General features: G+C 50.8%; 1 protein-coding gene across 5 annotated transcripts in view; it reads right to left on the bottom strand.

Moving 5' to 3' along the window:
- The window catches only part of PDE3A (phosphodiesterase 3A), a 611,920-nt gene that overhangs the window by 81,670 nt on the left and 502,634 nt on the right, over positions 1-27,616 (bottom strand). For 3 of the 5 annotated variants that reach the window (XM_073650585.1, XM_073650589.1, XM_073650586.1), the window contains exon 2: positions 25,834-25,884. In XM_073650585.1, coding sequence (XP_073506686.1) covers positions 25,834-25,884 — 51 coding nt within the window. Of the gene's footprint in view, positions 1-684; positions 772-11,575; positions 11,723-25,833; positions 25,885-27,616 lie in introns of those variants that run through there. The other 2 variants (XM_073650587.1, XM_073650588.1) reach the window with 2 other exon arrangements.

The raw sequence follows: 27,616 nt of genomic DNA, 5'->3' as shown, positions 1-27,616 counted from the left end.
ACCTGCGCCAAAGGATTCACCGAAGTCTGTCCCAAAATGCCCCAATACCTGCCCCAAAAGATGCACCGAAGGCTGCCCCAAAATGCCCCAATACCTGCCCCAAAAGATTCACCGAAGTCTGTCCCAAAATGCCCCAATACCTGCCCCAAAAGATGCACCAAAGTCTGCCCCAAAATGCCCCAATATCCGCCCCAAAAGATGCACCAAAGTCTGCCCCAAAATGCCTCAATACCTGCCCCAAAAGATGCACCGAAGCCTGCCCTAAAATGCCCCAATACCTGCCCCAAAATCTGTACTAAAAACAACCCCGAAAACTGCACCATCATCCACCCCAAAATGTACCCCAAAACCTGCCCAATAAAATGTAACCAGGCGCCATCTCCAGCTCAGTGGAAGCCCCCCGATATTGTGGTCATGGACAACATTCCCCATCATTGTGCAGATGTTTGAGAGATAGTCCAGATTAAGGCTCCGGAAGAGGGGGATAAACCACTTCACTTCCAAACTGATAACCTTCCTGGTTAATAAGGGTTTAATAGTCCAGATTTGGTTTGGGGCCCCCACATGACTGCATGCAGGCTCTCCAGGGGCCACGCTTTATGTGATGTATCAGGGGGTATCAGCCTCTCATGAGCCCCTCACCTGGAGCCCCTGCACCCCGGACATAATGGTATGACGTCTCACCCTAATTCCGGGCCCCGGGATCCCCGCAGCCTGGGCCGCACAGGTCAGAGTGCCCATTGCCCGTCCATGTGCCAGGTGACGACTGTGGGAACTGGGTGCTGTAGCAGCGCAGAGCCGGGGCCGCCGCCGTCACACCCGCTTCCTCTTTTCTACTTCATCCTGACACTTTTATCGCCCTCCGTGGTTTATAAGGAGTCGAGGAAGGGAAGTAAATCAGGACACAGCAGTGCCCGGTGGCCTGGAGGGGCCACTATCAGACGTACACAGGGGTCCGGCGAGGCCACTATCAGATGTACACAGGGGCCCGGCGAGGCCACTATTAGACATACACAGGGGCCCGGCGAGGCCACTATCAGACATACACAGGGTTCCGGCGTGGCCACTATCAGACGTACACAGGGGTCCGGCGAGGCCACTATCAGATGTACACAGGGGTCCGGCAGGGGCCACTATCAGACGTACGCAGGGGTCCGGCGAGGCCACTATCAGACATACACAGCAGTCCGGTGAGGCCACTATCAGACGTACACAGGGGTCCAGCGAGGCTACTATCAGACGTACACAGGGGTTCAGCAGGGCCACTATCAGACGTACACAGGGGTCCGGCGGGGCCACTATCAGACGTACACAGGGGTCCGGCGGGGCCACTATCAGACGTACACAGGGGTCCGGCGGGGCCACTATCAGACGTACACAAGGGTCCTGTAAGGCCACTATCAGACGTACACAGGGGTCTAGTGAGGCCACTATCAGACGTACACAGGGGTCTAGTGAGGCCACTATCAGACGTACACAGGGGCCCGGCGAGGCCACTATCAGACATACACAGGGTTCCGGCGTGGCCACTATCAGACGTACACAGGGGTCCGGCGAGGCCACTATCAGACGTACACAGGGGTCCGGCGGGGCCACTATCAGACGTACACAGGGGTCTCGCGAGGCCACTATCAGACGTACACAGGGTTCCGGCGAGGCCACTATCAGACGTACACAGGGGTCTCGCGAGGCCACTATCAGACATACACAGGGGTCAGGTGAGGCCACTATCAGACGTTCACAGGGGTCTGGCGAGGCAACTATCAGACGTACACAGGGGTCCGGCGGGGCCACTATCAGATGTACACAGGGGTCCGACGGGGCCACTATCAGACATACATAGGGGTCCGGCGAGGCCACTATCAGACATGCACAGGGGTCCGGCGAGGCCACTATCAGACATACACAGGGGTCTGACGAGGCCACTATCAGAAGTACACAGGGTTCCGGCGAGGCCACTATCAGACGTACACAGGGGTCCGGCGGGGCCACTATCAGACGTACACAGGAGTCTCGCGAGGCCACTATCAGACGTACACAGGGTTCCGGCGAGGCCACTATCAGATGTACACAGGGGTCTCGCGAGGCCACTATCAGACGTACACAGGGGTCTCGCGAGGCCACTATCAGACATACACAGGGGTTCAGCGAGGCCACTAAGAGAAAAACACGGGCCTGTCGATGTGAGGACCCCACTCATCCTGGATAATACCACCACATTCTTCGGCAGATTCTCTAACACATCTATCTCTGTTCTGGAAGAAGAGTGTCCCGTCCATAGCCTGGAAGAGCTCATTTACATAAAGTGATGAAAGAAGATTTATCAGCAATAAGGTGACTGATATTAGACATGCAGGGATCGCCGTCCTCGGCAGTCTATGACCTGTATGCCCATATTAATAGTTACATAGGTCACATGTGGGGACAGATTCCCTTTAAATGTATAGTATTGGGATTTTCTGTGATACAAAGTAACATGTAGTAGTGACGTGTAAAGGAAATGATAAGAAGTCACTAATTATTTTACAAATATATATCTGACCATTGTGACATTGTGCATTAGTATTCAGCCCCCTGGAGTCTGATGCCCCTAAATAACATCCTGAGTGACCAGTCACCCCCAGAAGTCACATAATTGGTACATTGCATCCACCTGGGTGAGATTTATCCTCAGTAGAACTACAGCTGTTCTATGAAGGCCTCAGAGGTTTGTGTGAGAACATTAGGGATCATAGAGCATCATGAATACTAAGCATAGGTGTTCCAGTACTCAGTTCATTCGGTGGAAGTGACAGAGCATTTGTGTCCTCCACCACTAAGTTCATTGGGCGAGGTGACTAAGCGTGTGTGTCCTCAAGAGCTTATAAAATGTGGTGGAGGTGTTTGAGCGTGTGTATACTCCAGCACTTGACTCATTAGGTGGAGGTGACTGAGCGTGTGTGTCCTCCAGCGCTCGGCTTATTAGGTGGAGGTGACTGACCGTGTGTATCCTCCAGCACTCGGCTCATTAGGTGGAGGTGACTGACCGTGTGTGTCCTCCAGTACTCGGCTCATTAGGTGGAGGTGACCAAGCTTGTGTGTCCTCCAGCACTCGGCTCATTAGGTGAAGGAGACTGAGCGTGTGTGTCCTCCAGCACTCAGCTCATTAGGTGGAAGTGACTGACCGTGTGTGTCCTCCAGCACTCAGCTCATTAGGTGGAAGTGACTGACCGTGTGTGTCCTCCAGCACTCGGATCATTAGGTGGAGGTGACTGACCGTGTGTCTCCTCCAGTACTCGGCTCATTAGGTGAAGGTGACTTAGCGTGTGTGTCCTCGAGCACTTGGCTAATTAGGCGGAGGTGACTCAGCGTGTTTATCACCAGCAATTGGCTCATTAGGTGGAGATGACTGAGCGTGTGTGTCCTCCAGAACTCGGCTCATCAGGTGGAGGTGACTGACGGTGTGTGTCCTCCAGTACTCGGCTCATTAGGTGGAGGTGACCAAGCTTGTGTGTCCTCCAGCACTCGGCTCATTAAGTGGAGGTGACTCAGTGTATGTGTCCTCCAGTACTCGGCTCATTAGGTGGAGGTGACCAAGCTTGTGTGTCCTCCAGCACTCGGCTCATTAAGTTGAGGTGACTCAGTGTGTGTGTCCTCCAGCACTCGGCTCATTAGGTGGAGGTGACCAAGCTTGTGTGTCCTCCAGCACTTGTCTCATTAGGTGGAGGTGACTCAGCGTGTGTATCACCAGCAATCGGCTCATTAGGTGGAGATGACTGAGCGTGTGTGTCCTCCAGCACTCTGCTCATCAGGTAGAGGTGACTGACCGTGTGTGTCCTCCAGTACTCGGCTCATTAGGTGGAGGTGACCAAGCTTGTGTATCTTCCAGCACTCAGCTCATTAAGTGGAGGTGACTCAGTGTGTGTGTCCTCCAGTACTCGGCTCATTAGGTGGAGGTGACCAAGCTTGTGTGTCCTCCAGCACTTGACTCATTAGGTGGAGGTGACTGAGCATTTGTGTCCTCCAGCACTCGGCACATTAGATGAAGGTGACTTAGCGTGTGTATCTTCGAGCACTTGGCTCATTAGGTGGAGGTGACTGAGCATTTGTATCCTCCATTACTAGGCTCATTAGGTGGAGGTGACTGAGCGTGTGTATCCTCCAGCACTTGGCTCATTAGGTGGAGGTGACTGAGCATGTGTGTTCTCCAGCACTCAGCTCATTAGGTGGAGGTGACTGAGCATGTGTGTCCTCCAGCACTCAGCTCATTAGCTGGAGGTGACTGAGCATGTGTGTCCTCCAGCACTCGGCTCATTAGGTGGAGGTGACTGAGCATGTGTGTTCTCCAGCACTCGGCTCATTAGGTGGAGGTGACTGAGCATGTGTGTCCTCCAGCAGTCGGCTCATTAGGTGGAGGTGACTGAGCGCTTGTGTCCTCCAGCACTCGGCTCATTAGGTGGAGGTGACTGAGCATGTGTGTCCTCCAGCACTCGTCTCATTAGGTGGAGGTGACTGACCGTGTGTGTCCTCCAGCACTCAGCTAGTTAGATGGAGGTGACTGAGCATTTGTGTCCTCCAGCACTCGTCTCATTAGGTGGAGGTGACTGACCGTGTGTGTCCTCCAGTACTCGGCTCATTAGGTGGAGGTGACCAAGCTTGTGTGTCCTCCAGCACTCGGCTCATTAAGTGGAGGTGACTCAGTGTATGTGTCCTCCAGTACTCGGCTCATTAGGTGGAGGTGACCAAGCTTGTGTGTCCTCCAGCACTTGGCTCATTAGGTGGAGGTGACTCAGCGTGTGTATCACCAGCAATCGGCTCATTAGGTGGAGATGACTGAGCGTGTGTGTCCTCCAGCACTCTGCTCATCAGGTAGAGGTGACTGACCGTGTGTGTCCTCCAGTACTCGGCTCATTAGGTGGAGGTGACCAAGCTTGTGTGTCTTCCAGCACTCAGCTCATTAAGTAGAGGTGACTGAGCATTTGTGTCCTCCAGCACTCGGCTCATTAGGTGGAGGTGATACAACATGTGTATCTTCCAGCACTCGGCTTATTAGGTGGAGGTGACTAAGCATGTGTGTTCTCCATCACTAAACTCATTAGCTGGAGGTGACTGAGCATGTGTGTCCTCCAGTACTCGGCTCATTAGATAAAGGTGACTGAGCATTTGTGTCCTCCAGCACTGGGCTAAGTAGGTAGATGGGACTGAGCGTGTGTGTCCTCCAGCACTCGGCTCATTTTGTGGATGTGACTGAGCATGTGTGTCATCCACCACTCGGCTCATTAACTGGAGGTGACTGAGCGTGTGTCCACCAGCACTCGGCTCATTAGATAGAGGTGACTGAGCATGTGTGTCCTCTAGCACTCGGCTCACTAGGTGGAGGTGACTTGGCGTGTATATCTTTCAGCACTCGGCTCATTAGGTGGAGGTGACCAAGCTTGTGTGTCCTCCAGCACTTGGCTCATTAGGTGGAGGTGACTCAGCGTGTGTATCACCAGCAATCGGCTCATTAGGTGGAGATGACTGAGCGTGTGTGTCCTCCAGCACTCAGCTAATCAGGTAGAGGTGACTGACCGTGTGTGTCCTCCAGTACTCGGCTCATTAGGTGGAGGTGACCAAGCTTGTGTGTCTTCCAGCACTCAGCTCATTAAGTGGAGGTGACTCAGTGTGTGTGTCCTCCAGTACTCGGCTCATTAGGTGGAGGTCACCAAGCTTGTGTGTCCTCCAGCACTTGACTCATTAGGTGGAGGTGACTGAGCATTTGTGTCCTCCAGCACTCGGCATATTAGATGAAGGTGACTTAGCGTGTGTATCTTCGAGCACTTGGCTCATTAGGTGGAGGTGACTGAGCATTTGTATCCTCCATTACTAGGCTCATTAGATGGAGATGACTGAGCGTGTGTATCCTCCAGCACTTGGCTCATTAGGTGGAGGTGACTGAGCATTTGTATCCTCCATTACTAGGCTCATTAGATGGAGATGACTGAGCGTGTGTATCCTCCAGCACTTGGCTCATTAGGTGGAGGTGACTGAGCATTTGTATCCTCCATTACTAGGCTCATTAGATGGAGATGACTGAGCGTGTGTATCCTCCAGCACTTGGCTCATTAGGTGGAGATGACTGAGCATGTGTGTCCTCCAGCACTCAGCTCATTAGGTGGAGGTGACTGAGCATGTGTGTCCTCCAGCACTCGGCTCATTAGGTGGAGGTGACTGAGCATGTGTGTCCTCCAGCACTCGGCTCATTAGGTGGAGGTGACTGAGCCCTTGTGTCCTCCAGCACTCGGCTCATTAGGTGGAGGTGACTGAGCATGTGTGTCCTCCAGCACTCGGCTCATTAGGTGGAGGTGACTGACCGTGTGTGTCCTCCAGCACTCAGCTAATTAGATGGAGGTGACTGAGCATTTGTGTCCTCCAGCACTCGGCTCATTAGGTGGAAGTGATACAGCATGTGTATCTTCCAGCACTCGGCTTATTAGGTGGAGGTGACTAAGCATGTGTGTTCTCCATCACTCGACTCATTAGCTGGAGGTGACTGAGCATGTGTGTCCTCCAGTACTCGGCTCATTAGATAAAGGTGACTGAGCATTTGTGTCCTCCAGCACTGGGCTAAGTAGGTAGATGGGACTGAGCGTGTGTGTCCTCCAGCACTCGGCTCATTTTGTGGATGTGACTGAGCATGTGTGTCATCCACCACTCGGCTCATTAACTGGAGGTGACTGAGCGTGTGTCCACCAGCACTCGGCTCATTAGATAGAGGTGACTGAGCATGTGTGTCCTCCAGCACTCGGCTCACTAGGTGGAGGTGACTTGGCGTGTATATCTTCCAGCACTCGGCTCATTAGGTGGAGGTGACTGAGCGTGTGTATCTTCCAGCACTCGGCTCATTAGATAGAGGTGACTGAGCATGTGTGTCCTCCAGCACTCGGCTCACTAGGTGGAGGTGACTTGGCGTGTATATCTTCCAGCACTCGGCTCATTAGGTGGAGGTGACTGAGCGTGTGTATCTTCCAGTACTCGGCTCATTAGGTGGATGGGACTGGGGGTGTGTGTCCTCCGGCATTCAATTCATTGGGTGGAGTTGGCTGAGCGTGTGTATCCTCCAGTACTCTACTCATTAGGTGGAGGTTACTGAGCATGTGCATCCTCCAGCACTCGGCTCATTAGCTTGAGGTGACTAAGCATGTGTCCTCCAGCGCTCGGCTCATTAGGTGGAGGTGACTGAGTATTTGTATCCTCCAGCACTCGGCTCATTAGGTGGAGGTGACTGAGCATGTGTGTCCTCCAGCACTCTACTCATTAGATGGGGTGAATGAGAATGTCTGTCCTCCAACACTCGGCTCATTAGATGGAGAGGACCGAGCTTTTATGTGTCCTCCAGAACTGCACTCATTAGTTGAAGGGACTGAGCTTATATGTGTCCTTCAGCACTCGACTCAATAGCTGGAAGTGATTGAGCATGTGTCCTCCAGTACTTGGCTCATTAGATAAAGGTGACTGAGCATTTGTGTCCTCCAGCACTGGGCTTAGTAGGTGGATGGGACTAAGTGTGTGTGTCCTCCAGCACTCGGCTCATTCTGTGAAGGTGACTGAGCGTGTGTGTCCTTCAGAACTCAGCTCATTAGCTGGAGGGACTGAGCGTGTATCCACCAGCACTCGGCTCATTAGATAGAGGTGACCGAGCATGTGTGTCCTCCAGCACTCTACTTATTAGGTGGAGGTTACTGAGTGTGTGTCCTCCAGCATTCTACTCATCAGTTGGCGGTGACTGAGTGTGTGTCCTCCAGCACTCGGCTCATTAGGTAGAAGTGACTAAGCATGCATATCTTCCAGCACTCGGATCATTAGGTGGAGAAGACTGAGCGTGTGTGTCCTCCAGGAATCGGCTCATTAGGTGGAGATGACTGAGCGTGTGTGTCCTTCAGCAGTCGGCTCATTAGGTGGAGGTGTCAGCAATTGTGTTCTCCAGCACTCGGCTCATTGGGTGAAGGTGACTAAGCATGTGTGCCATCCAGCATTCATGTCATTAGGTGGAGGTAACTCAGAATGTGCATCTTCCAGCACTCGGCTCATTAGGTGGAGGTGACTGAGCGTGTGTGTCCTCCAGCACTCGGCTCATTAGGAGGTGACTCAGCGTGTGTTCTCCAGCACTTGGCTCATTAGGAGGTGACTCAGCTTGTGTTCTCCAGCACTTGGCTCATTAGGAGGTGGCTCAGTGTGTGTTCTCCAGCACTCAGCTCACTAGGTGGTGATGACTGAGGGTGTGTGTCCTCCAGCACTCGGCTGATTAGCTTGAGGTGACTGAGTATTTGTATCCTCCAGCACTCTACTAATTAGATGGGGGTGAATGAGAATGTCTGTCCTCCAGCACTCGGCTCATTAGATGGAGAGGATCGAGCTTCTATGTGTCCTCCAGAACTGCACTCATTACCTGGAGGTGACTGAGCATGTGTCCTCCAGCACTTTGCTCATTAGATAAAGGTGACTGAGCATTTTTGTCCTCCAGCGCTGGGCTTAGTAGGTGGATGGGACTAAGCGTGTGTGTCCTCCAGCACTCGGCTCATTTTGTGGAGGTGACTGAGCTTGTGTGTCATTCAGCACTCGGCTCATTAGTTGGAGGGACTGAGCGTGTGTCCAATAGCACTCGGCACATTAGAGGTGACTGAGCATGTGTGTCCTCCAGCACTCTACTCATTAGGTGGTTACTGAGAGTGTGTCCTCCAGCACTACTCATTAGTTTGAGGTGACTAAGCATGCATATCTTCCAGCACTCAGATCATTAGGTGGGGATGACTGAGCTTGTGTGTCGTCCAGGAATTGGCCCATTAGGTGAAGATGACTGAGAGTGTGTGTCCTTCAGCTGTCGGCTCATTAAGTGGAGGTGACTGAGCATTTGTATCCTCTAGCACTTAGCTCATTAGGTAGAGGTGACTCAGCATGTGTGTCCTGCATTACTCAGCTCATTAGGTGGAGGTGACTGAGTCTGTGCGTCCTCCAGCACTCTGCTCATTAGGTGGAGGTGACTGAGCATTTGTGTCCTCCAGCACTGAGCTCAGTAGGTGGATGGGACTGAGAGTGTGTGTTCTCCAGGAATCGGCTCATTAGGTGGAGGTGACTCAGCGCGAGTGTCCTCCAGCACTTGGCTCATTGGGTAGAGGTGACTAAGCATGTGTGTCCTCCAGCACTAAGCTCATTAGGCAGAGGTGACGGGGCGTGTGTGTCCTCCAGCACTCAGATCATTAGGTGGAGGTGACTGAGCGTGTGTGGCCTCCAGCACTCTACTCATTAGATGGAGGTGACTGAGCATGTGTCCTCCAACGGTCAGCTCAGTAGGTGGAGGTGACTAAGCATGTGTGTCATGAAGCACTCTGCTCATCAGGTGGAGGTGACTGACCGTGTGTGTCCTCCAGCATTCAGCTCATTTGGTGTATGTGACTGAGCGTGTGTGTCCTCTAGCACTCGGCTTATTAGATAGAGGTGACTGAGCGTGAGTGTCCTCCAGCACTCGGCTCATTTGGTGGTGACTGAGCATGTGTGTCGTCCAGCACTGGGCTCAGTAGGTGGATGGGACTGAGCGTGGGTGTCCTCCAGCATTCGGCTCAGTAGATGGAGGTGGCTGAGGATGTGTGTCCTTCTGCACTTGGCTGATTAGGTGGAGGTGACTGAGCGTGAGTTTCCTCCAGCACTCGGCACATTAGGTGGAGGTGACTGAGCATGTGTGTCGTCCAGCACTGGGTTCAGTTGGTGGATGGGACTGAGCGTGTGTGTTCTCCAGCATTCGGCTCAGTAAATGGAGGTGACTGAGCATGTGTGACCTTCAGCACTCGGATCATTAGGTGGAGGTGACTGAGCGTGAGTGTCCTCCAGCACTAGGCTTATTAGGTGGAGGTGAATGAGCGTGTCTGTCCTTCAGCACTCCAGCACTCGGCTTATTAGGTGGAGGTGACACAGCATGTGTAACTCCCAGCACTCGGCTCATTAGGTAGAGGTGACTGAGCATGTGTGTCCTCCAGCACTCGGCTCATTAGGTAGAGGTGACTGAGCATGTGTGTCCTCCAGCACTCGGCTCATTACGGGGAGATGACTGAGAATTTGTGTCCTCCAGCACGGGGCTCAGTAGGTGGATGGGACTGAGCGTGTGTGTCCTTCAACACTCGGCTCATTAGGTGGAGGTGACTGAGCATGTGTGTCTTCCAGCAATCTACTCATTAGGTGGAGGTGACTCAGTGTGTGTGCACTCCAGCACTCGGCTCATTAGGTGGATGGGATTGAGCATGTGTGTCCTCCAGCACTCGGCTCATTAGGTGGAGGTGACTGGGCGTGTGTGTCCTCCAGCACTCGACTCATTAGATGGAGGTGACTGAGCATGTGTGTCTTCCAGCACTCGGCTCATTAGATGGAGGTGACTGAGCATGTGTGTCCTCCAGCACTCGGCTCATTAGGTGGATGGGATTGAGCATGTGTGTCCTCCAGCAGTCGGCTCATTAGGTGGAGGTGACTGAGTGTGTGTGTCCTCCAGCATTCGGCTCATTAGATGGAGGTGACTGAGCATGTGTGTCCTCCAGCACTCGGCTCATTAGGTGGATGGGATTGAGCATGTGTGTCCTCCAGCAGTCGGCTCATTAGGTGGAGGTGACTGAGCGTGTGTGTCCTCCAGCACTCGGCTCATTAGGTGGATGGGATTGAGCATGTGTGTCCTCCAGCACTCGGCTCATTAGGTGGAGGTGACTGAGCGTGTGTGTCCTCCAGCACTCGACTCATTAGATGGAGGTGACTGAGCATGTGTGTCTTCCAGCACTCGGCTCATTAGATGGAGGTGACTGAGCGTGTGTCATGCACATTGTTATACATTGAGAACACAAGGTGGCGCTGTACTATGTAATGTCAGACATCTATATTGTATACTAATAGTGTATTTATAATAATGAAAATGAGGGAGGAGCCATTGTAGCCTCATTTGCATGAATCCGGAGATCTCTTTTAAAGTTTTGATTACAATAATGTTACTTTTGCGTCCGCTGATGGCAGGACCTGACCTCAATCTCCTGTAATCTGGGGCTTTCCGAGGACGCCGGTGCCGAGCAGGGCGGCGGGGGTTAATCTCACATCAGTCTCTGCCGTTGATTTATCTACCAGAGGCTTAGCGTTCATTTAGCACCCACAATGCACTTCTCCCCCGGAGCAGCTATACAACCGTATCTCCCCCCCATACAAGGGGAAACATGGCGTCGGTCTGTACGCTGTATGGTTTCGCCGTGTCTATGATGCATCTGAGGCCACGGATAAAATACCTGCCTGTGCTGATAAGCGGCGCCCTCTGCTGGCGCCATCCCAGCCTGCCTCACATGTCCTGCTGCACTGCATCATGGGAGACGTGTCTGTACGGATGAGGAGGGCGCCATCTGCTGGCACGTAAGGTCCAGTCATAAATGGTGCTGCAGGCGCCAGCGGAGTGACGAGAGGATCGGGACCCTTGAAAGCTGGAGACCCCCAGCGTACAGTGGCCCCGATACACAAAGCGGATCACAACCCTCATCATCACACCAGGGACAGCTTCACTACGTGAGATCTCGCGGCTCCACTGCAGCCCTGCGCCTACCTGATCCCTGGACGGGACGACCTCCCTCCTCCGCTTCAGGCGGCGCAGGCTTCTCCAGCTCATCGCGGAGGTAGAGTCCGGCTGCGGAGGGCATGGACGCCGGGACGACCGCCGGCAAGTCCCCAGTGAAGCCGTGCCGCAGGCGGACGGCTCAGGAAGTCTTTAATCTTAGAAGAAGGGTTGCTTAGGAACCGGAGGGTAAAGTGCGAAGCCGCCGTCCTGACGAGGAGCAGACGCCGCCGCGCTCCATTCAATTATAGGAAATAGATTGATAAAGACAACGAGCAATTGTCCCCGTGCTGCCGCTCGTTAGCCCCCTCGCTCGTTAGCCCGCCCGCTCTCCCGTTATCCCGCTAGTCTGCCCGCTCGTTATCCCGCCCGCCCGCTCATTATCCCGCCCGCTCATTATCCCCCTCGCTCATTATCCCCCTCGCTCCAAGAGGCTTCATTCATAATTCACTTCATTCAATGGAGAAAATTTATCAGAGGGTCCCCCCATCACTGCAGATGACACCGGGGTCTCCCATCCAGGACATAATCAATATAGATAAGGTCCAGCTTCCGAGGTCCGGACTCCTCACACATAGATCAAAGTCTCCTCCCACAGGATCCCCATAGATCAAAGTCTCCTCCCACAGGATCCCCATAGATCAAAGTCTCCTCCCACAGGATCCCCATAGATCAAAGTCTCCTCCCACAGGATCCCCATAGATCAAAGTCTCCTCCCACAGGATCCCCATAGATCAAAGTCTCCTCCCACAGGACACCCATAGATCAAAGTCTCCTCCCACAGGACACCCATAGATCAAAGTCTCCTCCCACAGGACACCCATAGATCAAAGTCTCCTCGCACAGGACACCCAGAGATCAAAGTCTCCTCCCACAGGACACCCATAGATCAAAGTCTCCTCCCACAGGATCCCCATAGATCAAAGTCTCCTCCCACAGGACACCCATAGATCAAAGTCTCCTCCCACAGGACACCCATAAATCAAAGTCTCCTCCCACAGGATCCCCATAGATCAAAGTCTCCTCCCACAGGATACCCATAGATCAAAGTCTCCTCCCACAGGACACCCATAGATCAAAGTCTCCTCCCACAGGACACCCATAGATCAAAGTCTCCTCCCACAGGACACCCATAGATCAAAGTCTCCTCCCACAGGACACCCATAGATCAAAGTCTCCTCCCACAGGACACCCATAGATCAAAGTCTCCTCCCACAGGACACCCATAGATCAAAGTCTCCTCCCACAGGATCCCCATAGATCAAAGTCTCCTCCCACAGGACACCCATAGATCAAAGTCTCCTCCCACAGGACACCCATAGATCAAAGTCTCCTCCCACAGGACACCCATAGATCAAAGTCTCCTCCCACAGGGCACCCATAGATCAAAGTCTCCTCGCATAGGACCCCCAGAGATCAAAGTCTCCTCCCACAGGGCCCTCCATAGATCAAAGTTTCCTCCCACAGGGCCCACCATAGATCAAAGTCTCCTCCCACAGGGTCCTCTATAGATCAAAGTTTCCTCCCACAGGACCCCCATAGATCAAAGTCTCCTCCCACAGGGCCCTCCATAGTTCAAAGTCTCCTCCCACAGGACCCCCCGTAGATAAAAGTCTCCTCCCACAGAACCCACTATAGAACAAAGCCCCCCCTCCCTGAGAAACCCTCAGATCACAGCCCCCTCCCTCAAACACCTATAGATCAAAGTACCCAACTACAAGACTACCTCCCCCAGGACCACTCATACATCACAGTTCCCTACTCCAAGAACACCTATAGATCACAACCCCCTACTCCCGGACCCTACATGGATCAAAGGATCTTCCCACAAGACCCAATGGATCATAGACCCCTCCATGAGAACCCCTCATTGATCACAGCTCACTCCCCCAGGAACACCTATAAATCAAAGGTCTTACTCATAGGACAACCCATAGATTAAAGTCCCCTCCCCCAGGAACACCCATAGATCAAAGGCCCCCAGGCCAGGACCACTCATAGATCACAGCCACCTCCACCAGGACCACCCATACATCACTCCCCTCTCCCCCAGGAACACCTATAGATTACAATTCCCTTCCTGGGAACACCCATAAAACAAAGGCCCTACCCCCAGGACACCACATAGATCAAAAGCTCCACCAGGACCACCCATAGATCACAGTCTCCTTCCCAGGAACACCCATAAATCAAAGGCCCTACCCCACACAGATTAAAGGCTCCACTCCCAGGGCCCTCTATAGATCACAACCCCCTGCCTGAGAATCCCTCATAGATCGCAGTTTCCTCCCCCAGGCCCACCCAGAAATCTCAGCTCCCTCTCTGAGGACCTTTAATAGATCACAGCCCACTCCCCAAGGACATTCTCATAGATCGCAGCCCACTCCCCAAGGACATCTCATAGATCACTGCCCACTCCCCAAGGACCTCTCCTAGATCACAGCCCACACCCCAAGGATCTCTCCTAGATCACAGCCCACACCCCAAGGATCTCTCCTAGATCACAACCCACACCCCAAGGATCTCTCATAGATCACAGCCCACTCCCCAAGGATCTCTCATAGATCACAGCCCACTCCCCAAGGACCTCTCATAGATCACAGCCCACTCCCCAAGGACCTCTCCTAGATCACAGCCCACACCCCAAGGATCTCTCCTAGATCACAACCCACACCCCAAGGATCTCTCATAGATCACAGCCCACTCCCCAAGGATCTCTCATAGATCACAGCCCACTCCCCAAGGACCTCTCATAGATCACAGCCCACTCCCCAAGGACCTCTCATAAATCACAGCCCACTCCCCAAGGACCTCTCATAGATCACAACCCACACCCCAAGGACCTCTCACAGATCACAGCCCACACCCCAAGGATCTCTCATAGATCAAAACCCACACCCCAAGGATCTCTCATAGATCACAGCCCACTCCCCAAGGATCTCTCATAGATCACAGCCCACTCCCCAAGGACCTCTCATAAATCACAGCCCACTCCTCAAGGATCTCTCATAGATCACAGCCCACTCCTCAAGGACGTCTCATAAATCACAGCCCACTCCCCAAGGACATCTCATAGATCACTGCCCACTCCCCAAGGACCTCTCATAGATCACAGCCCACTCCCCAAGGACCTCTCATAGATCACAGCCCACTCCCCAAGGACCTCTCATAAATCACAGCCCACTCCCCAAGGATCTCTCATAGATCACAACCCACACCCCAAGGACCTCTCATAGATCACAGCCCACACCCCAAGGATCTCTCATAGATCACAACCCACACCCCAAGGATCTCTCATAGATAACAGCCCACTCCCCAAGGATCTCTCATAGATCACAGCCCACTCCCCAAGGACCTCTCATAAATCACAGCCCACTCCTCAAGGATCTCTCATAGATCACAGCCCACTCCTCAAGGACGTCTCATAAATCACAGCCCACTCCCCAAGGACATCTCATAGATCACTGCCCACTCCCCAAGGACCTCTCATAGATCACAACCCACTCCCCAAGGACCTCTCATAGATCACAACCCACTCCCCAAGGACCTCTCATAGATCACAGCCCACTCCACAAGGACCTCTCATAGATCACAACCTACTCTCTAATGACCTCTCATAGATCACAACCTACTCCCCAAGGACCTCTCATAGATCACAACCTACTCCCCAAGGATCTCTCATAGATCACAACAAACTCCCCAAGGATCTCTCATAGACCACAGCCCACTCCCCAAGGACCTCTCATAGATCACAACCCACACCCCACGGATCTCTCATAGATCACAGACCACTCCCCAATGATCTCTCATAGATCACAGACCACTCCCCAAGGATCTCTCATAGATCACAGCCCACTCCCCAAGGACCTCTCATAGATCTCAGCCCACTCCCCAAGGATCTCTCATAGATCACAGCCCACTCCCCAAGGACCTCTCATAGATCACAACCCACTCCCCAAGGACCTCTCATAGATCACAGACCACTCCCCAAGGATCTCTCATAGATCACAGCCCACTCCCCAAGGACCTCTCATAGATCACAGCCCACTCCCCAAGGACCTCTCATAGATCACAACCCACTCCCCAAGGACCTCTCATAGATCACAGCCCACTCCCCAAGTACCTCTCATAGATCACAGCCCACTCCCCAAGGACCTCTCATAGATCACAACCCACTCCCCAAGGACCTCTCATAGATCACAACCCACTCCTCAAGGACCTCTCATAGATCACAGCCCACTCCACAAGGACCTCAAAAAGATCACAACCTACTCTCTAATGACCTCTCATAGATCACAACCTACTCTCTAATGACCTCTCATAGATAACAGCCCACTCCCCAAGAACCTCTCATAGATCACAGCCCACTCCCCAAGGACCTCTCATAGATCACAGTCCACTCCACAAGGACCTCTCATAGATCACAACCTACTCTCTAATGACCTCTCATAGATCACAACCTACTCTCTAATGACCTCTCATAGATCACAGCCCACTCCCCAAGAACCTCTCATAGATCACAGCCCACTCCCCAAGGACCTCTCATAGATCACAGCCCACTCCCCAAGGACCTCTCATAGATCACAACCTACTCCCCAAGGATCTGTCATAGATCACAGACCACTCCCCAAGGACCTCTCATAGATCACAGACCACTCCCCAAGAACCTCTCATAGATCACAGCCCACTCCCCAAGGACCTCTCATAGATCACAGCCCACTCCCCAAGAACCTCTCATAGATCACAGCCCACTCCCCAAGGACCTCTCATAGATCACAACCCACTCCCCAAGGACCTCTCATAGATCACAACCCACTCCCCAAGGACCTCTCATAGATCACTCCCCAATGATCTCTCATAGATCACAGACCACTCCCCAAGGATCTCTCATAGATCACAGCCCACTCCCCAAGGACCTCTCATAGACCACAACCCACTCCCCAAGGACCTGTCATAGACCACAACCTACTCTCCAAGGACCTCTCATAGATCACAGCCCACTCCCCAAGGACCTCTCATAGATCACAGCCCACTCCCCAAGGACCTCTCACTCATAGATCACAGCCCAGTCCCCAAGGACCTCTCATAGATCACAACCCACTCCCCAAGGACCTCTCATAGATCACAACCCACTCCCCAAGGACCTCTCATAGATCACAGCCCACTCCCCAAGTACCTCTCATAGATCACAGCCCACTCCCCAAGGACCTCTCATAGATCACAACCCACTCCCCAAGGACCTCTCATAGATCACAGCCCACTCCCCAAGGACCTCTCATAGACCACAACCTACTCTCCAAGGACCTCTCATAGATCACAGCCCACTCCCCAAGGACCTCTCATAGATCACAGCCCACTCCCCAAGTACCTCTCATAGATCACAGTTCAGTCCCCAAGGACCTCTCATAGATCACAGCCCAGTCCCCAAGGACCTCTCATAGATCACAACCCACTCCCCAAGGACCTCTCATAGATCACAACCCACTCCCCAAGGACCTCTCATAGATCACAGCCCACTCCCCAAGGATCTCTCATAGATCACAGCCCACTCCCCAAGGACCTCTCATAGACCACAACCCACTCCCCAAGGACCTCTCATAGATCACAGCCCACTCCCCAAGGACCTCTCATAGACCACAACCTACTCTCCAAGGACCTCTCATAGATCACAGCCCACTCCCCAAGGACCTCTCATAGATCACAGCCCACTCCCCAAGGACCTCTCATAGATCACAGCCCACTCCCCAAGTACCTCTCATAGATCACAGCCCACTCCCCAAGGACCTCTCATAGATCACAACCCACTCCCCAAGGACCTCTCATAGATCACAGCCCACTCCCCAAGGACCTCTCATAGATCACAACCCACTCCCCAAGGACCTCTCATAGATCACAGCCCACTCCCCAAGGATCTCTCATAGACCACAACCTACTCTCCAAGGACCTCTCATAGATCACAGCCCACTCCCCAAGGACCTCTCATAGATCACAGTTCAGTCCCCAAGGACCTCTCATAGATCACAGCCCAGTCCCCAAGGACCTCTCATAGATCACAGCCCAGTCCCCAAGGACCTCTCATAGATCACAACCCACTCCCCAAGGACCTCTCATAGATCACAACCCACTCCCCAAGGACCTCTCATAGATCACAACCCACTCCCCAAGGACCTCTCATAGATCACAACCCACTCCCCAAGGACCTCTCATAGATCACAGCCCACTCCCCAAGGACCTCTCATAGATCACAGCCCACTCCCCAAGGACCTCTCATAGATCACAGACCCTTCCACAGAATTCCTCTGATCACAGTGTAAGAGTGGTGGACTGTACTATTGTGTTCCTGCCCCTGAAGTCACCAATCTCATTACAATATAGTGTGAACAAGGTTATGTGTCTCATATATATATATATATATATATATATATATATATATATATATATATATACATACATACACACAGTACACACCAAAAGTTTGGACACACCTTCTCATTTAAAGATTTTTCTGTATTTTCAGGACTATGATAATTGTACATTCACACTGAAGGCATCAAAACTATGAATTACCACATGTGGAATTATATACTTAACAAAAAAGTGTGAAACAACTGAAAATATGTCTTATATTCTCGGTTCTTCACAGTAGCCACCTTTTGCTTTGATGACTGCTTTGCACACTCTTGGCATTCTCTTGATGAGCTTCAAGAGGTAGTCACCGGAAATGGTTTTCACAACACAGGTGTGCCCTGTCAGGTTTAATAAGTGGGATTTCTTGCCTTATAAATGGGGTTGGGACCATCAGTTGTGTTGTGCAGAAGTCTGGTGGATACACAGCTGATAGTCCTACTGATAGACTGGTAGAATTTGTATTATGGCAAGAAAAAAGCAGCTAAGTAAAGAAAAACGAGTGGCCATCATTACTTTAAGAAATGAAGGTCAGTCAATGCGAAAAATTGGGAAAACTTTGAAAGTGTCCCCAAGTACAGTTGCAAAAACCATCAAGCGCTACAAAGAAACTGGCTCACATGAGGACCGCCGCAGGAAAGGAAGACCAAGAGTCACCTCTGCTTCTGAGGATAAGTTTATCCGAGTCACCAGCCTCAGAAATCGCAGGAACTCCTTCAAGATTGTTGGAAGACCCTTTCCGGTGACTACCTCTTGAAGCTCATCAAGAGAATGCCAAGAGTGTGCAAAGCAGTCATCAAAGCAAAAGGTGGCTACTGTGAAGACCCTAGAATATAAGACATATTTCCCGTTGTTTCACACTTTTTTGTTAAGTATATAATTCCACATGTGGTAATTCATAGTTTTGATGCCTTCAGTGTGAATGTACAATTTTCATAGTCATGAAAATACAGAAAAATCTTTAATTGAGAAGGTGTGTCCAAACTTTTGGTCTGTATTGTATATATATAAGATAATGGGTAATGCGTAAGTAATGTGTTTAGTGTACAGTGTAGAATTTATGACATAGGATAGACCGGGATTATAGAGTAGGCATTACAAGTGTAAAATATTAAATGTACAGAGTGTGCAGCAGGAATCCTCTAAGGTGTAAAGAAAAATGGTTAATACAAAGTTAAAGTTTGGGACTAGCCCATAGTGGAAGGGACCAGCCCCAGTGAAAAGGGACAGCTTCCTGGTAGGAATCAGATAGGGGAGTACAGTAACCAAGGTTAAGTTCGGGAGCAGTGGGCTGCTAGCGTCAGCAAGGAACTATCGTTCATGGCAGTGGGAGGCTGTACAGGAATCCCCTGTGGACATTCCTCGGCCTCGGTACAGGTACTATGGAGAGTGCCTTATCCTCTGGTGTACAGGGAACGATGGATGTGGAACCGCGAGAAGGGTAAGTAGTGGCTTCCGGGTGTACTGTGAGACTGGACGGGAAATCCATGGGGATGAAGGAACCAGTAAGCACAGGGATAGTCCAGGAGGAACCGATAGTGACGCTGAAGACGTACTGTACTAAGGAAACAAGGAATAGTAAGCGCTGTGCCCAATACTGCCAGTTACAATCTGATGAATTTGAACGGTGCAGCAAACTTTTGCTTATTAAAATGAACTGGGAGTCCCCTGATCGATGTGCGGCGGCTCTGGAGGACGGAGGCCTGGAGGAAGCGGAGGCCTGCAAGTGAGCGTGATACACCCCACACCTGGTGTGCCAGGGCGACATGGAGCAGCAGCTCCTCCGCAGCTACCACCCTCAATCCTTCTACCACAGCTCCCTCTCACTGGATCCCTTATACATTATAGCCCCTTCCCAGGACCCTCCATAAATCCCAAACTCATCCCCCAGGATACTCCACAGATCCCAGCTACGACAGGACCCCTCATAGACCACAGCCTCCTCCCCGAGGACTCTGCGCAGGTCAGAGCCCCTCCCTGAGGACTCTGCGCAGGTCAGAGCCCCTCCCCGAGGACTCTTCCTAGATAACAGCCCCCTCCCCGAGGACTCGGCACAGGTCAGAGCCCCTCCCTGAGGACTCGGCACAGGTCAGAGCCCCTCCCTGAGGACTCGGTACAGGTCAGAGCCCCTCCCTGAGGACTCGGCACAGGTCAGAGCCCCTCCCTGAGGACTCGGCACAGGTCAGAGCCCCTCCCTGAGGACTCGGCACAGGTCAGAGCCCCTCCCTGAGGACTCGGCACAGGTCAGAGCCCCTCCCTGAGGACTCGGCACAGGTCAGAGCCCCTCCCTGAGGACTCGGCACAGGTCAGAGCCCCTCCCTGAGGACTCGGCACAGGTCAGAGCCCCTCCCTGAGGACTCGGCACAGGTCAGAGCCCCTCCCTGAGGACACAGCCGGCCGCCCGTCCTGGGAGGAATGACCTAAGATATGACGGCTTCTGCAGACATCCCAAATTTAACCTAATCCACCGGGTCGAGGAACAGAACAGCCATCTTTATGTAACAGGTGGGTTTGGATTCTGATGGAGCTGACCATAAGGTATCATGGAACTTGTAGTTCCCAGAGCTCCTGGCGGACAGAAGCTGTCAGCACCTCGCTCTGCACCTTTCATGGCCTGGACTGACTGCGGTAAACATTAGAGGGGTCCGGGGGGATTCTGTCACACGGGTGTCTGGCACAATCTGGCCGCTGCGCTAATTGTCTGCCATCTGCGCAGTAACTTCATTATCTGACGTCACAGGAGACATTAACCAGCCGCTCCCGGCCCTGTAATCGCATTTACGGATGACATTAGTGCGGTCATTACCTCCTGCAGATAAATGACCCCACACCAGGGACTATCAGGATGAGCCCCCCGGGCGACCTGCACCATCACAGGACTGGGCTGCTCATAGACTATAATGGGAGGCGGGAGACACATGACGTCACTGACTCCATTACACCATCGTTTCCTCTCAGATGATATATTATATCCATGCTTGTCCCCAGGGTGACCCCCGATGACGTAAGAACATCGTCCTGTGAGGTCACCGCAGAGCGGAACAGACCCCCAAATAAATAAGTATATACATATATGTATTGCATACAGGAGCGGAGGAGACCCCCAACAGAACACATGCATATAGGAGCGGAGGAGACCCCCCAACATAACACATGCATATAGGCGCGGAGGAGACCCCCAACACAACACATGTATACAGGAGCGGAGGAGACCCCCAACAGAACACACGTATACAGGAGCGGAGGAGACCCCCAACAGAACACATGCATATAGGAGCGGAGGAGACCCCCCAACATAACACATGCATATAGGCGCGGAGGAGACCCCCAACAGAACACATGCATATAGGAGCGGAGGAGACCCCCCCCAACAGAACACATGTATACAGGAGCGGAGGAGACCCCCAACAGAACACACGTATACAGGAGCGGAGGAGACCCCCAACAGAACACATGCATATAGGAGCGGAGGAGACCCCCAACAGAACACATGCATATAGGAGCGGAGGAGACCCCCAACAGAACACATGCATATAGGAGCGGAGGAGACCCCCAACAGAACACATGTATACAGGAGCGGAGGAGACCCCCAACAGAACACATGTGTACAGGAGCGGAGGAGACCCCCAACAGTACACATGTGTACAGGAGCGGAGGAGACCCCCAACAGTACACATGTGTACAGGAGCGGAGGAGACCCCCAACAGTACACATGTGTACAGGAGCGGAGGAGACCCCCAACAGAACACATGTGTACAGGAGTGGAGGAGACCCCCAACAGTACACATGTGTACAGGAGCGGAGGAGACCCCAACACAAGATATGTGTACAGTGGGGAAAATAAGTATTTCATCCTCTACCGATTTTGCGAGTTTTTCCACCTACACAGAATGGAGAGATCTGTAATTTTTATTGAAGGTCACTTCATAGGATCTAAAAAAATCCAGAAAATCACATTGTAGGATTTTTACATAATGACTCTGAGAAAGGTCAGGAATCAGCCCAGAACTACACGGGAGGACCTGGTCAATGACCTGAAGAGAGCTGCGACCACAGTGTCACACATTACTGTTAGTAACACACTACACCGTCATGGATTAAAATCCTGCAGGCACCCAAGATCCCCCTTCTTACGCCAGAACAAGTCCTGGCCCGTTTGAAGTTCTCCAATGACCATCTGGACGATCCAGAGGAGGTATGGGAGAAGGTCACGTGGTCAGATGAGACCAAAATAGAACTTTTTGGTATCAACTCCACTTGCCGTGTTTGGACTAAGCAGAAAGATGAGTACAACCCTAAAAATACCATCCCAACAGTGAAGCATGGTGGGGGAAACATCATACTTTGGGAGTGTTTTTCTGCAAAGGGGACAGGACGATTGCACCGTATTGAAGGGAGGATGGATGGGGACAAGTATCGCAAGATTCTGACCAACAAACTTCTCAGTTAGAGCATTGAAGATGGGTCGTGGCTGGGTCTTCCAGCATGACAATGACCTGAAACACACAGCGAGGGCAACTAAGGAGTGGCTCTGTAAGAAGCATTTCAAGGTCCTGAAGTGGCCTAGCCAGTCTTCACACCTGAAGCCAATAGAAAATCTTTGGTGGGAGCTGAAACTCAATGTTGCCCAGCGACAGCCCCGAAACCTGATAGATCTGGAGAAGATCTGTATGGAGGAGGGGGCCAAAATCCCTGCTGCAGTGTGTGCAAACCTGGTGAAGATCTGTATGGAGGAGGGGGCCAAAATCCCTGCTGCAGTGTGTGCAAACCAGGTCAAGATCTACAGGAAACGTCTGACCTCTGTAATTGTAACAAAGGTTTCTGGGACAAATATTAAGTTCTGTTTTTCTGTTGTATCAAATACTTATTTCATGCAATAAAATGCAAATTAATTATGTAACAATGATACAATGTGATTTTCTGGATATTATTCTTAGATTGTCTCTCTCAGGTGAAGTGACCGACGATAAAACCTACAGATCTCTCCATTCTCTGTAGGTGGGAAAACTGCAAAATCGGCAGTGGATCAAATACTTATTTTACCCCAGTGTGTACTGGAGTGGAGGAGACCCCCAAGTAAACACATGTATATATATGTCATGTATACCAGTGTGGAAGAGACCCCCAATAGAACACATATATACTGGATATACAGTCATAACCGAAAGTGTTGGCACCCTTGAAATTGTTCCAGAAAATGAAGCATTCCTCCCAGAACATTATCACAATTCCCCATCTTTTGTTATACACAGGTTTATTTCCTTTGTGTGTTTTGGAACAAACAGCTTGAAGTATGCTTCATTGTCCTGCTGGACGACCCATGACCTAGGAAGCATACCCAGCTCTCCGACACTGGGCACCACATTGCCACCCAAAATCCTTTGGCAATCTTCAGATTTCCTGCACACAATCAAGGCCCCAAGTGCCAGAGACAGCAAAACAACCTCAAAACATCTGTGACCCTCCACCATATCTGACTGTAGGTGCTGTGTTCTTTTGTTTGTAGACCTTCCATTTTCGATAAATAATAGAATGATGTGCTTTACCACAAAGCTCATCTGTCCACAAGAGGCTTTCCCAGAAGGATTTTGGTTTACTCAACGTATATTTTGGCAAACTGCTGTCTAGCTTTTTTATGTCTCTGTGTCAGCTGTGGGGTCCTCCGGGATCTCCTGCCATAGCATTTCATTTCATTCACATATGGACGAATAGTCCCGTGCTGACACTGATACACCCTGACCCTGCAGGACAGCTTGAATTTTTTTGCCACTTGATTGGAGCTGCTTATCCACCATCCAACTATCCAGCATTACAATCTTTCATCAGTTTTTCTCTGCCGTCCACGTCCAGGGAGATTATCTACAGTGCCATGGGTTGTAAACCTCTTGAGTATGTGGCACACAATGGACAAAAGAACATCAAGATCTCTGGAGATGGACTTGTAACCTTGAGATTGTTGATATTGTTCAACAATTTTGGTTCTTATGTCCTCAGACAGTTCTCTTCTCCTCTTTCTGTTCTTCATGCTTAGTGTGGCACACACAGACACACAATGCAAAGATTGACGCAACTTCTCCCCTTTTTATCTGGTTTCAGGTGTTATTTTCATAATGTCACGCAAGGTGTGGGAAAGAGTAAATGCAACACAAAGGGAAGAGGGAAAGGGAGCCCGGATTCTAGGGAAAAGGGGGAGTGGAGACCTCCTAGGCTGATCCAGTGTCACGCTGTCTCCACTAACATCCCTATGTTGGTTCTTCACGAATCGCCGCACACGTACCTCACCCTGTCTTTCCCTGGCGTTAGGCTCAGGCTAGGGAAGGGAGGGGATGAGCACTAGTCGATCTCCACTGAACCCTAAAGACAACAAGGGGGGACAAACAAGGGAAAATCACTTAGCTTTAGTCAACAGCAGACAAATGCGCACATGTCCTCTAGCACCAGAGAGGAAGAAGTACTGCTCTTGCTCAAGCCTTCACAAGGAGAAATGAATATCAACGGCACCTCCCTCTGGCACACAGCAGGTATTCATACACCCAGTCCAGGGTGTTAATTAGCCAGAGGAAGGTAGCCGCTGGGTCCTAGAGATACATCTTCTAAGACATTGTCTGTAATGCCAAACGAAGAGATCTCCTGCAACCAACTGCTGTCTGTCACTTCTGACACACCCGTGACACATATTGCCCACACCTGTTACTTGCCACAGGTGAGTGTGAACGAGCATCACAAAGTTGAAACAAAGTTGTTTACCCACAATTGTGGAAAAATGGCAATAATTTTGTCCAGATGGTTTTTGGGGTTGTGTGTGAAATTATATCCAATTTGCCTTTTCTTTCTGTTTTTTTTGCGTTGTTCTAATAAACATAAAGGAAATAAACCTGTGTAATTGTGATAATTGTCTGGGGGAAATAATTCATTTTTTGAGACAATTTCGAGGGTACCAACACTTTCAGAAATGACTGTATATATACTATGACGATACAGTTTATAATGTTAATCAACCAGACGTTTAGATTTGTTAATCCAAGAGAAATACACTATTATGTTTGTGTTGACTTGTAAATGTATGTGCATTTCTGTGGCTGGGGAAGGTCAGACCAGTATTTGTATAACCCTGATTGTTGTCTCCTCTTTGATTCTGAAACAATGATGTTGACTTAAAGAGCCCCCTAGTATGCCAACTATGTAAATAGATTAGCTCAAACAATGATACATGAGCCCTGTGAGTAATGCCCTCCCTAACCCCTTACTTGTGAATGTGTACTTGAAGGACGACTGTAACTATTTTAAGGGACATGTGCTTCTGTAGCAGAGAGACTTGAAACAGAGATTGAGAAGAGACTTTACAAGGAGAATCAAAGATCAGACTCTCTTCACACCATCAGCTTGGAAGCATGGCTTTACCCAAAGAGACACAGATTTGGATTCTACATGATTCCAGCCTAAGGATATATGGCCCTCACTGGAAAGATACGGATCTGCTCCATTGACCATCAGAGAGCCCATGGATACATTTGGGAGACCAGGTTGGGACGATGAAGTCACCTGGCCCCATGGATATGTTGTTTGGAGTTGCCAGGTGGGACCCTCCGGTCACCTGGAACCATGGAGACATTCGGAGAAGCCAAATTGGCACCAGCCAGTCATCTGGCTCCATGGAAACTCTCGGAGAGGCCAGGGTGGGACCCTTGGGTCTCCTGGCCTTGTACCTTGATGAACAGCTAGTTGTCTGAGTAGTGTTACGCCCACGGAAGACCCCGTGTCTTCACATGTACCAAATACCGGAGAAGACCCTGCAAGAACACTTGTATACATATATATGTTGTGTATACCGGAGCGGCACTGACCTGTGAACCCCGGGAGCTTCTCTTGTAATCCCATTCTGGGTGACCCATTAACTGCAGAAAAAAAGAGAGGAGCATTAATGGAATGTATGGACCGCACACACAATACACACATGAAACACGGACCGCACACACAATACACACATGAAACACGGACCGCACACACAATACACACATGATACACAGACCGCGCACACAATACACACATGATACACAGACCGCGCACACAATACACAGACTGCACACACAATACACACATGATACACAGACCGCACACACAATACACACATGAAACACGGACCGCACACACAATACACACATGAAACACGGACCGCACACACAATACATACATGATAGACAGCACACACAATACACACATGATACACAGACCGCACACACAATACACACATGATACACAGACCGCAGACACAATACACACATGATACACAGACCGCACACACAATACACAGACTGCACACACAATACACACATGATACACAGACCGCACACACAATACACACATGAAACACGGACCGCACACACAATACATACATGATAGACAGCACACACAATACACACATGATACACAGACCGCGCACACAATACACACATGAAACACGGACCGCACACACAATACACACATGAAACACGGACCGCACACACAATACACACATGATAGACAGCACACACAATACACACATGATACACAGACCGCACACACAATACACACATGATACACAGACCGCAGACACAATACACTCATGATACACAGACCGCACACACAATACACACATGAAACACGGACCGCACACACAATACACACATGAAACACGGACCGCACACACAATACATACATGATAGACAGCACACACACAATACACACATGATACACAGACCGCACACACAATACACACATGATACACAGACCGCGCACACAATACACACATGAAACACGGACCGCACACACAATACACACATGATACACAGACTACACAATACACACATGATACACAGACCGCACACACAATACACACATGAAACACAGACCGCACACACAATACACACATGATACACAGACCGCACACACAATACACACATGATACACGGACCGCACACACAATACACACGATACACAGACCGCAGACACAATACACACATGATACACAGACCGCACACACAATACACACATGAAACACAGACCGCACACACAATACACTCATGATACACAGACCGCAGACACAATACACACATGATACACAGACCGCACACACAATACACACATGATACACAGACCGCACACACAATACACACGATACACAGACCGCACACACAATACACACATGATACACGGACCGCGCACACAATACACACATGATACACAGACCGCACACACAATACACACATGATACACAGACCGCAGACACAATACACACATGATACACAGACCGCACACACAATACACACATGAAACACAGACCGCACACACAATACACACATGATACACAGCACACACAATACAAACATAATACACAGACCGCACACACAATACACACATGATACACAGACCGCAGACACAATACACACATGATACACAGCACACACAATACAAACATAATACACAGACCGCAGACACAATACACACACGATACACAGACCGCACACACAATACACACATGATACACAGACCGCACACACAATACACACATGATACACAGACCGCAGACACAATACACACATGATACACAGACCGCACACACAATACACACATGAAACACAGACTACACAC

The sequence above is a fragment of the Phyllobates terribilis genome, unplaced genomic scaffold, assembly GCF_046119375.1.
Source record: "Phyllobates terribilis strain yellow unplaced genomic scaffold, ASM4611937v1 Scaffold_10__3_contigs__length_209671492, whole genome shotgun sequence".
NCBI classification, from domain to species: Eukaryota; Metazoa; Chordata; class Amphibia; order Anura; family Dendrobatidae; genus Phyllobates; species Phyllobates terribilis.
Note: the sequence above shows the minus strand (reverse complement) of the source record. Positions and strands in the feature narration are given on the sequence as shown.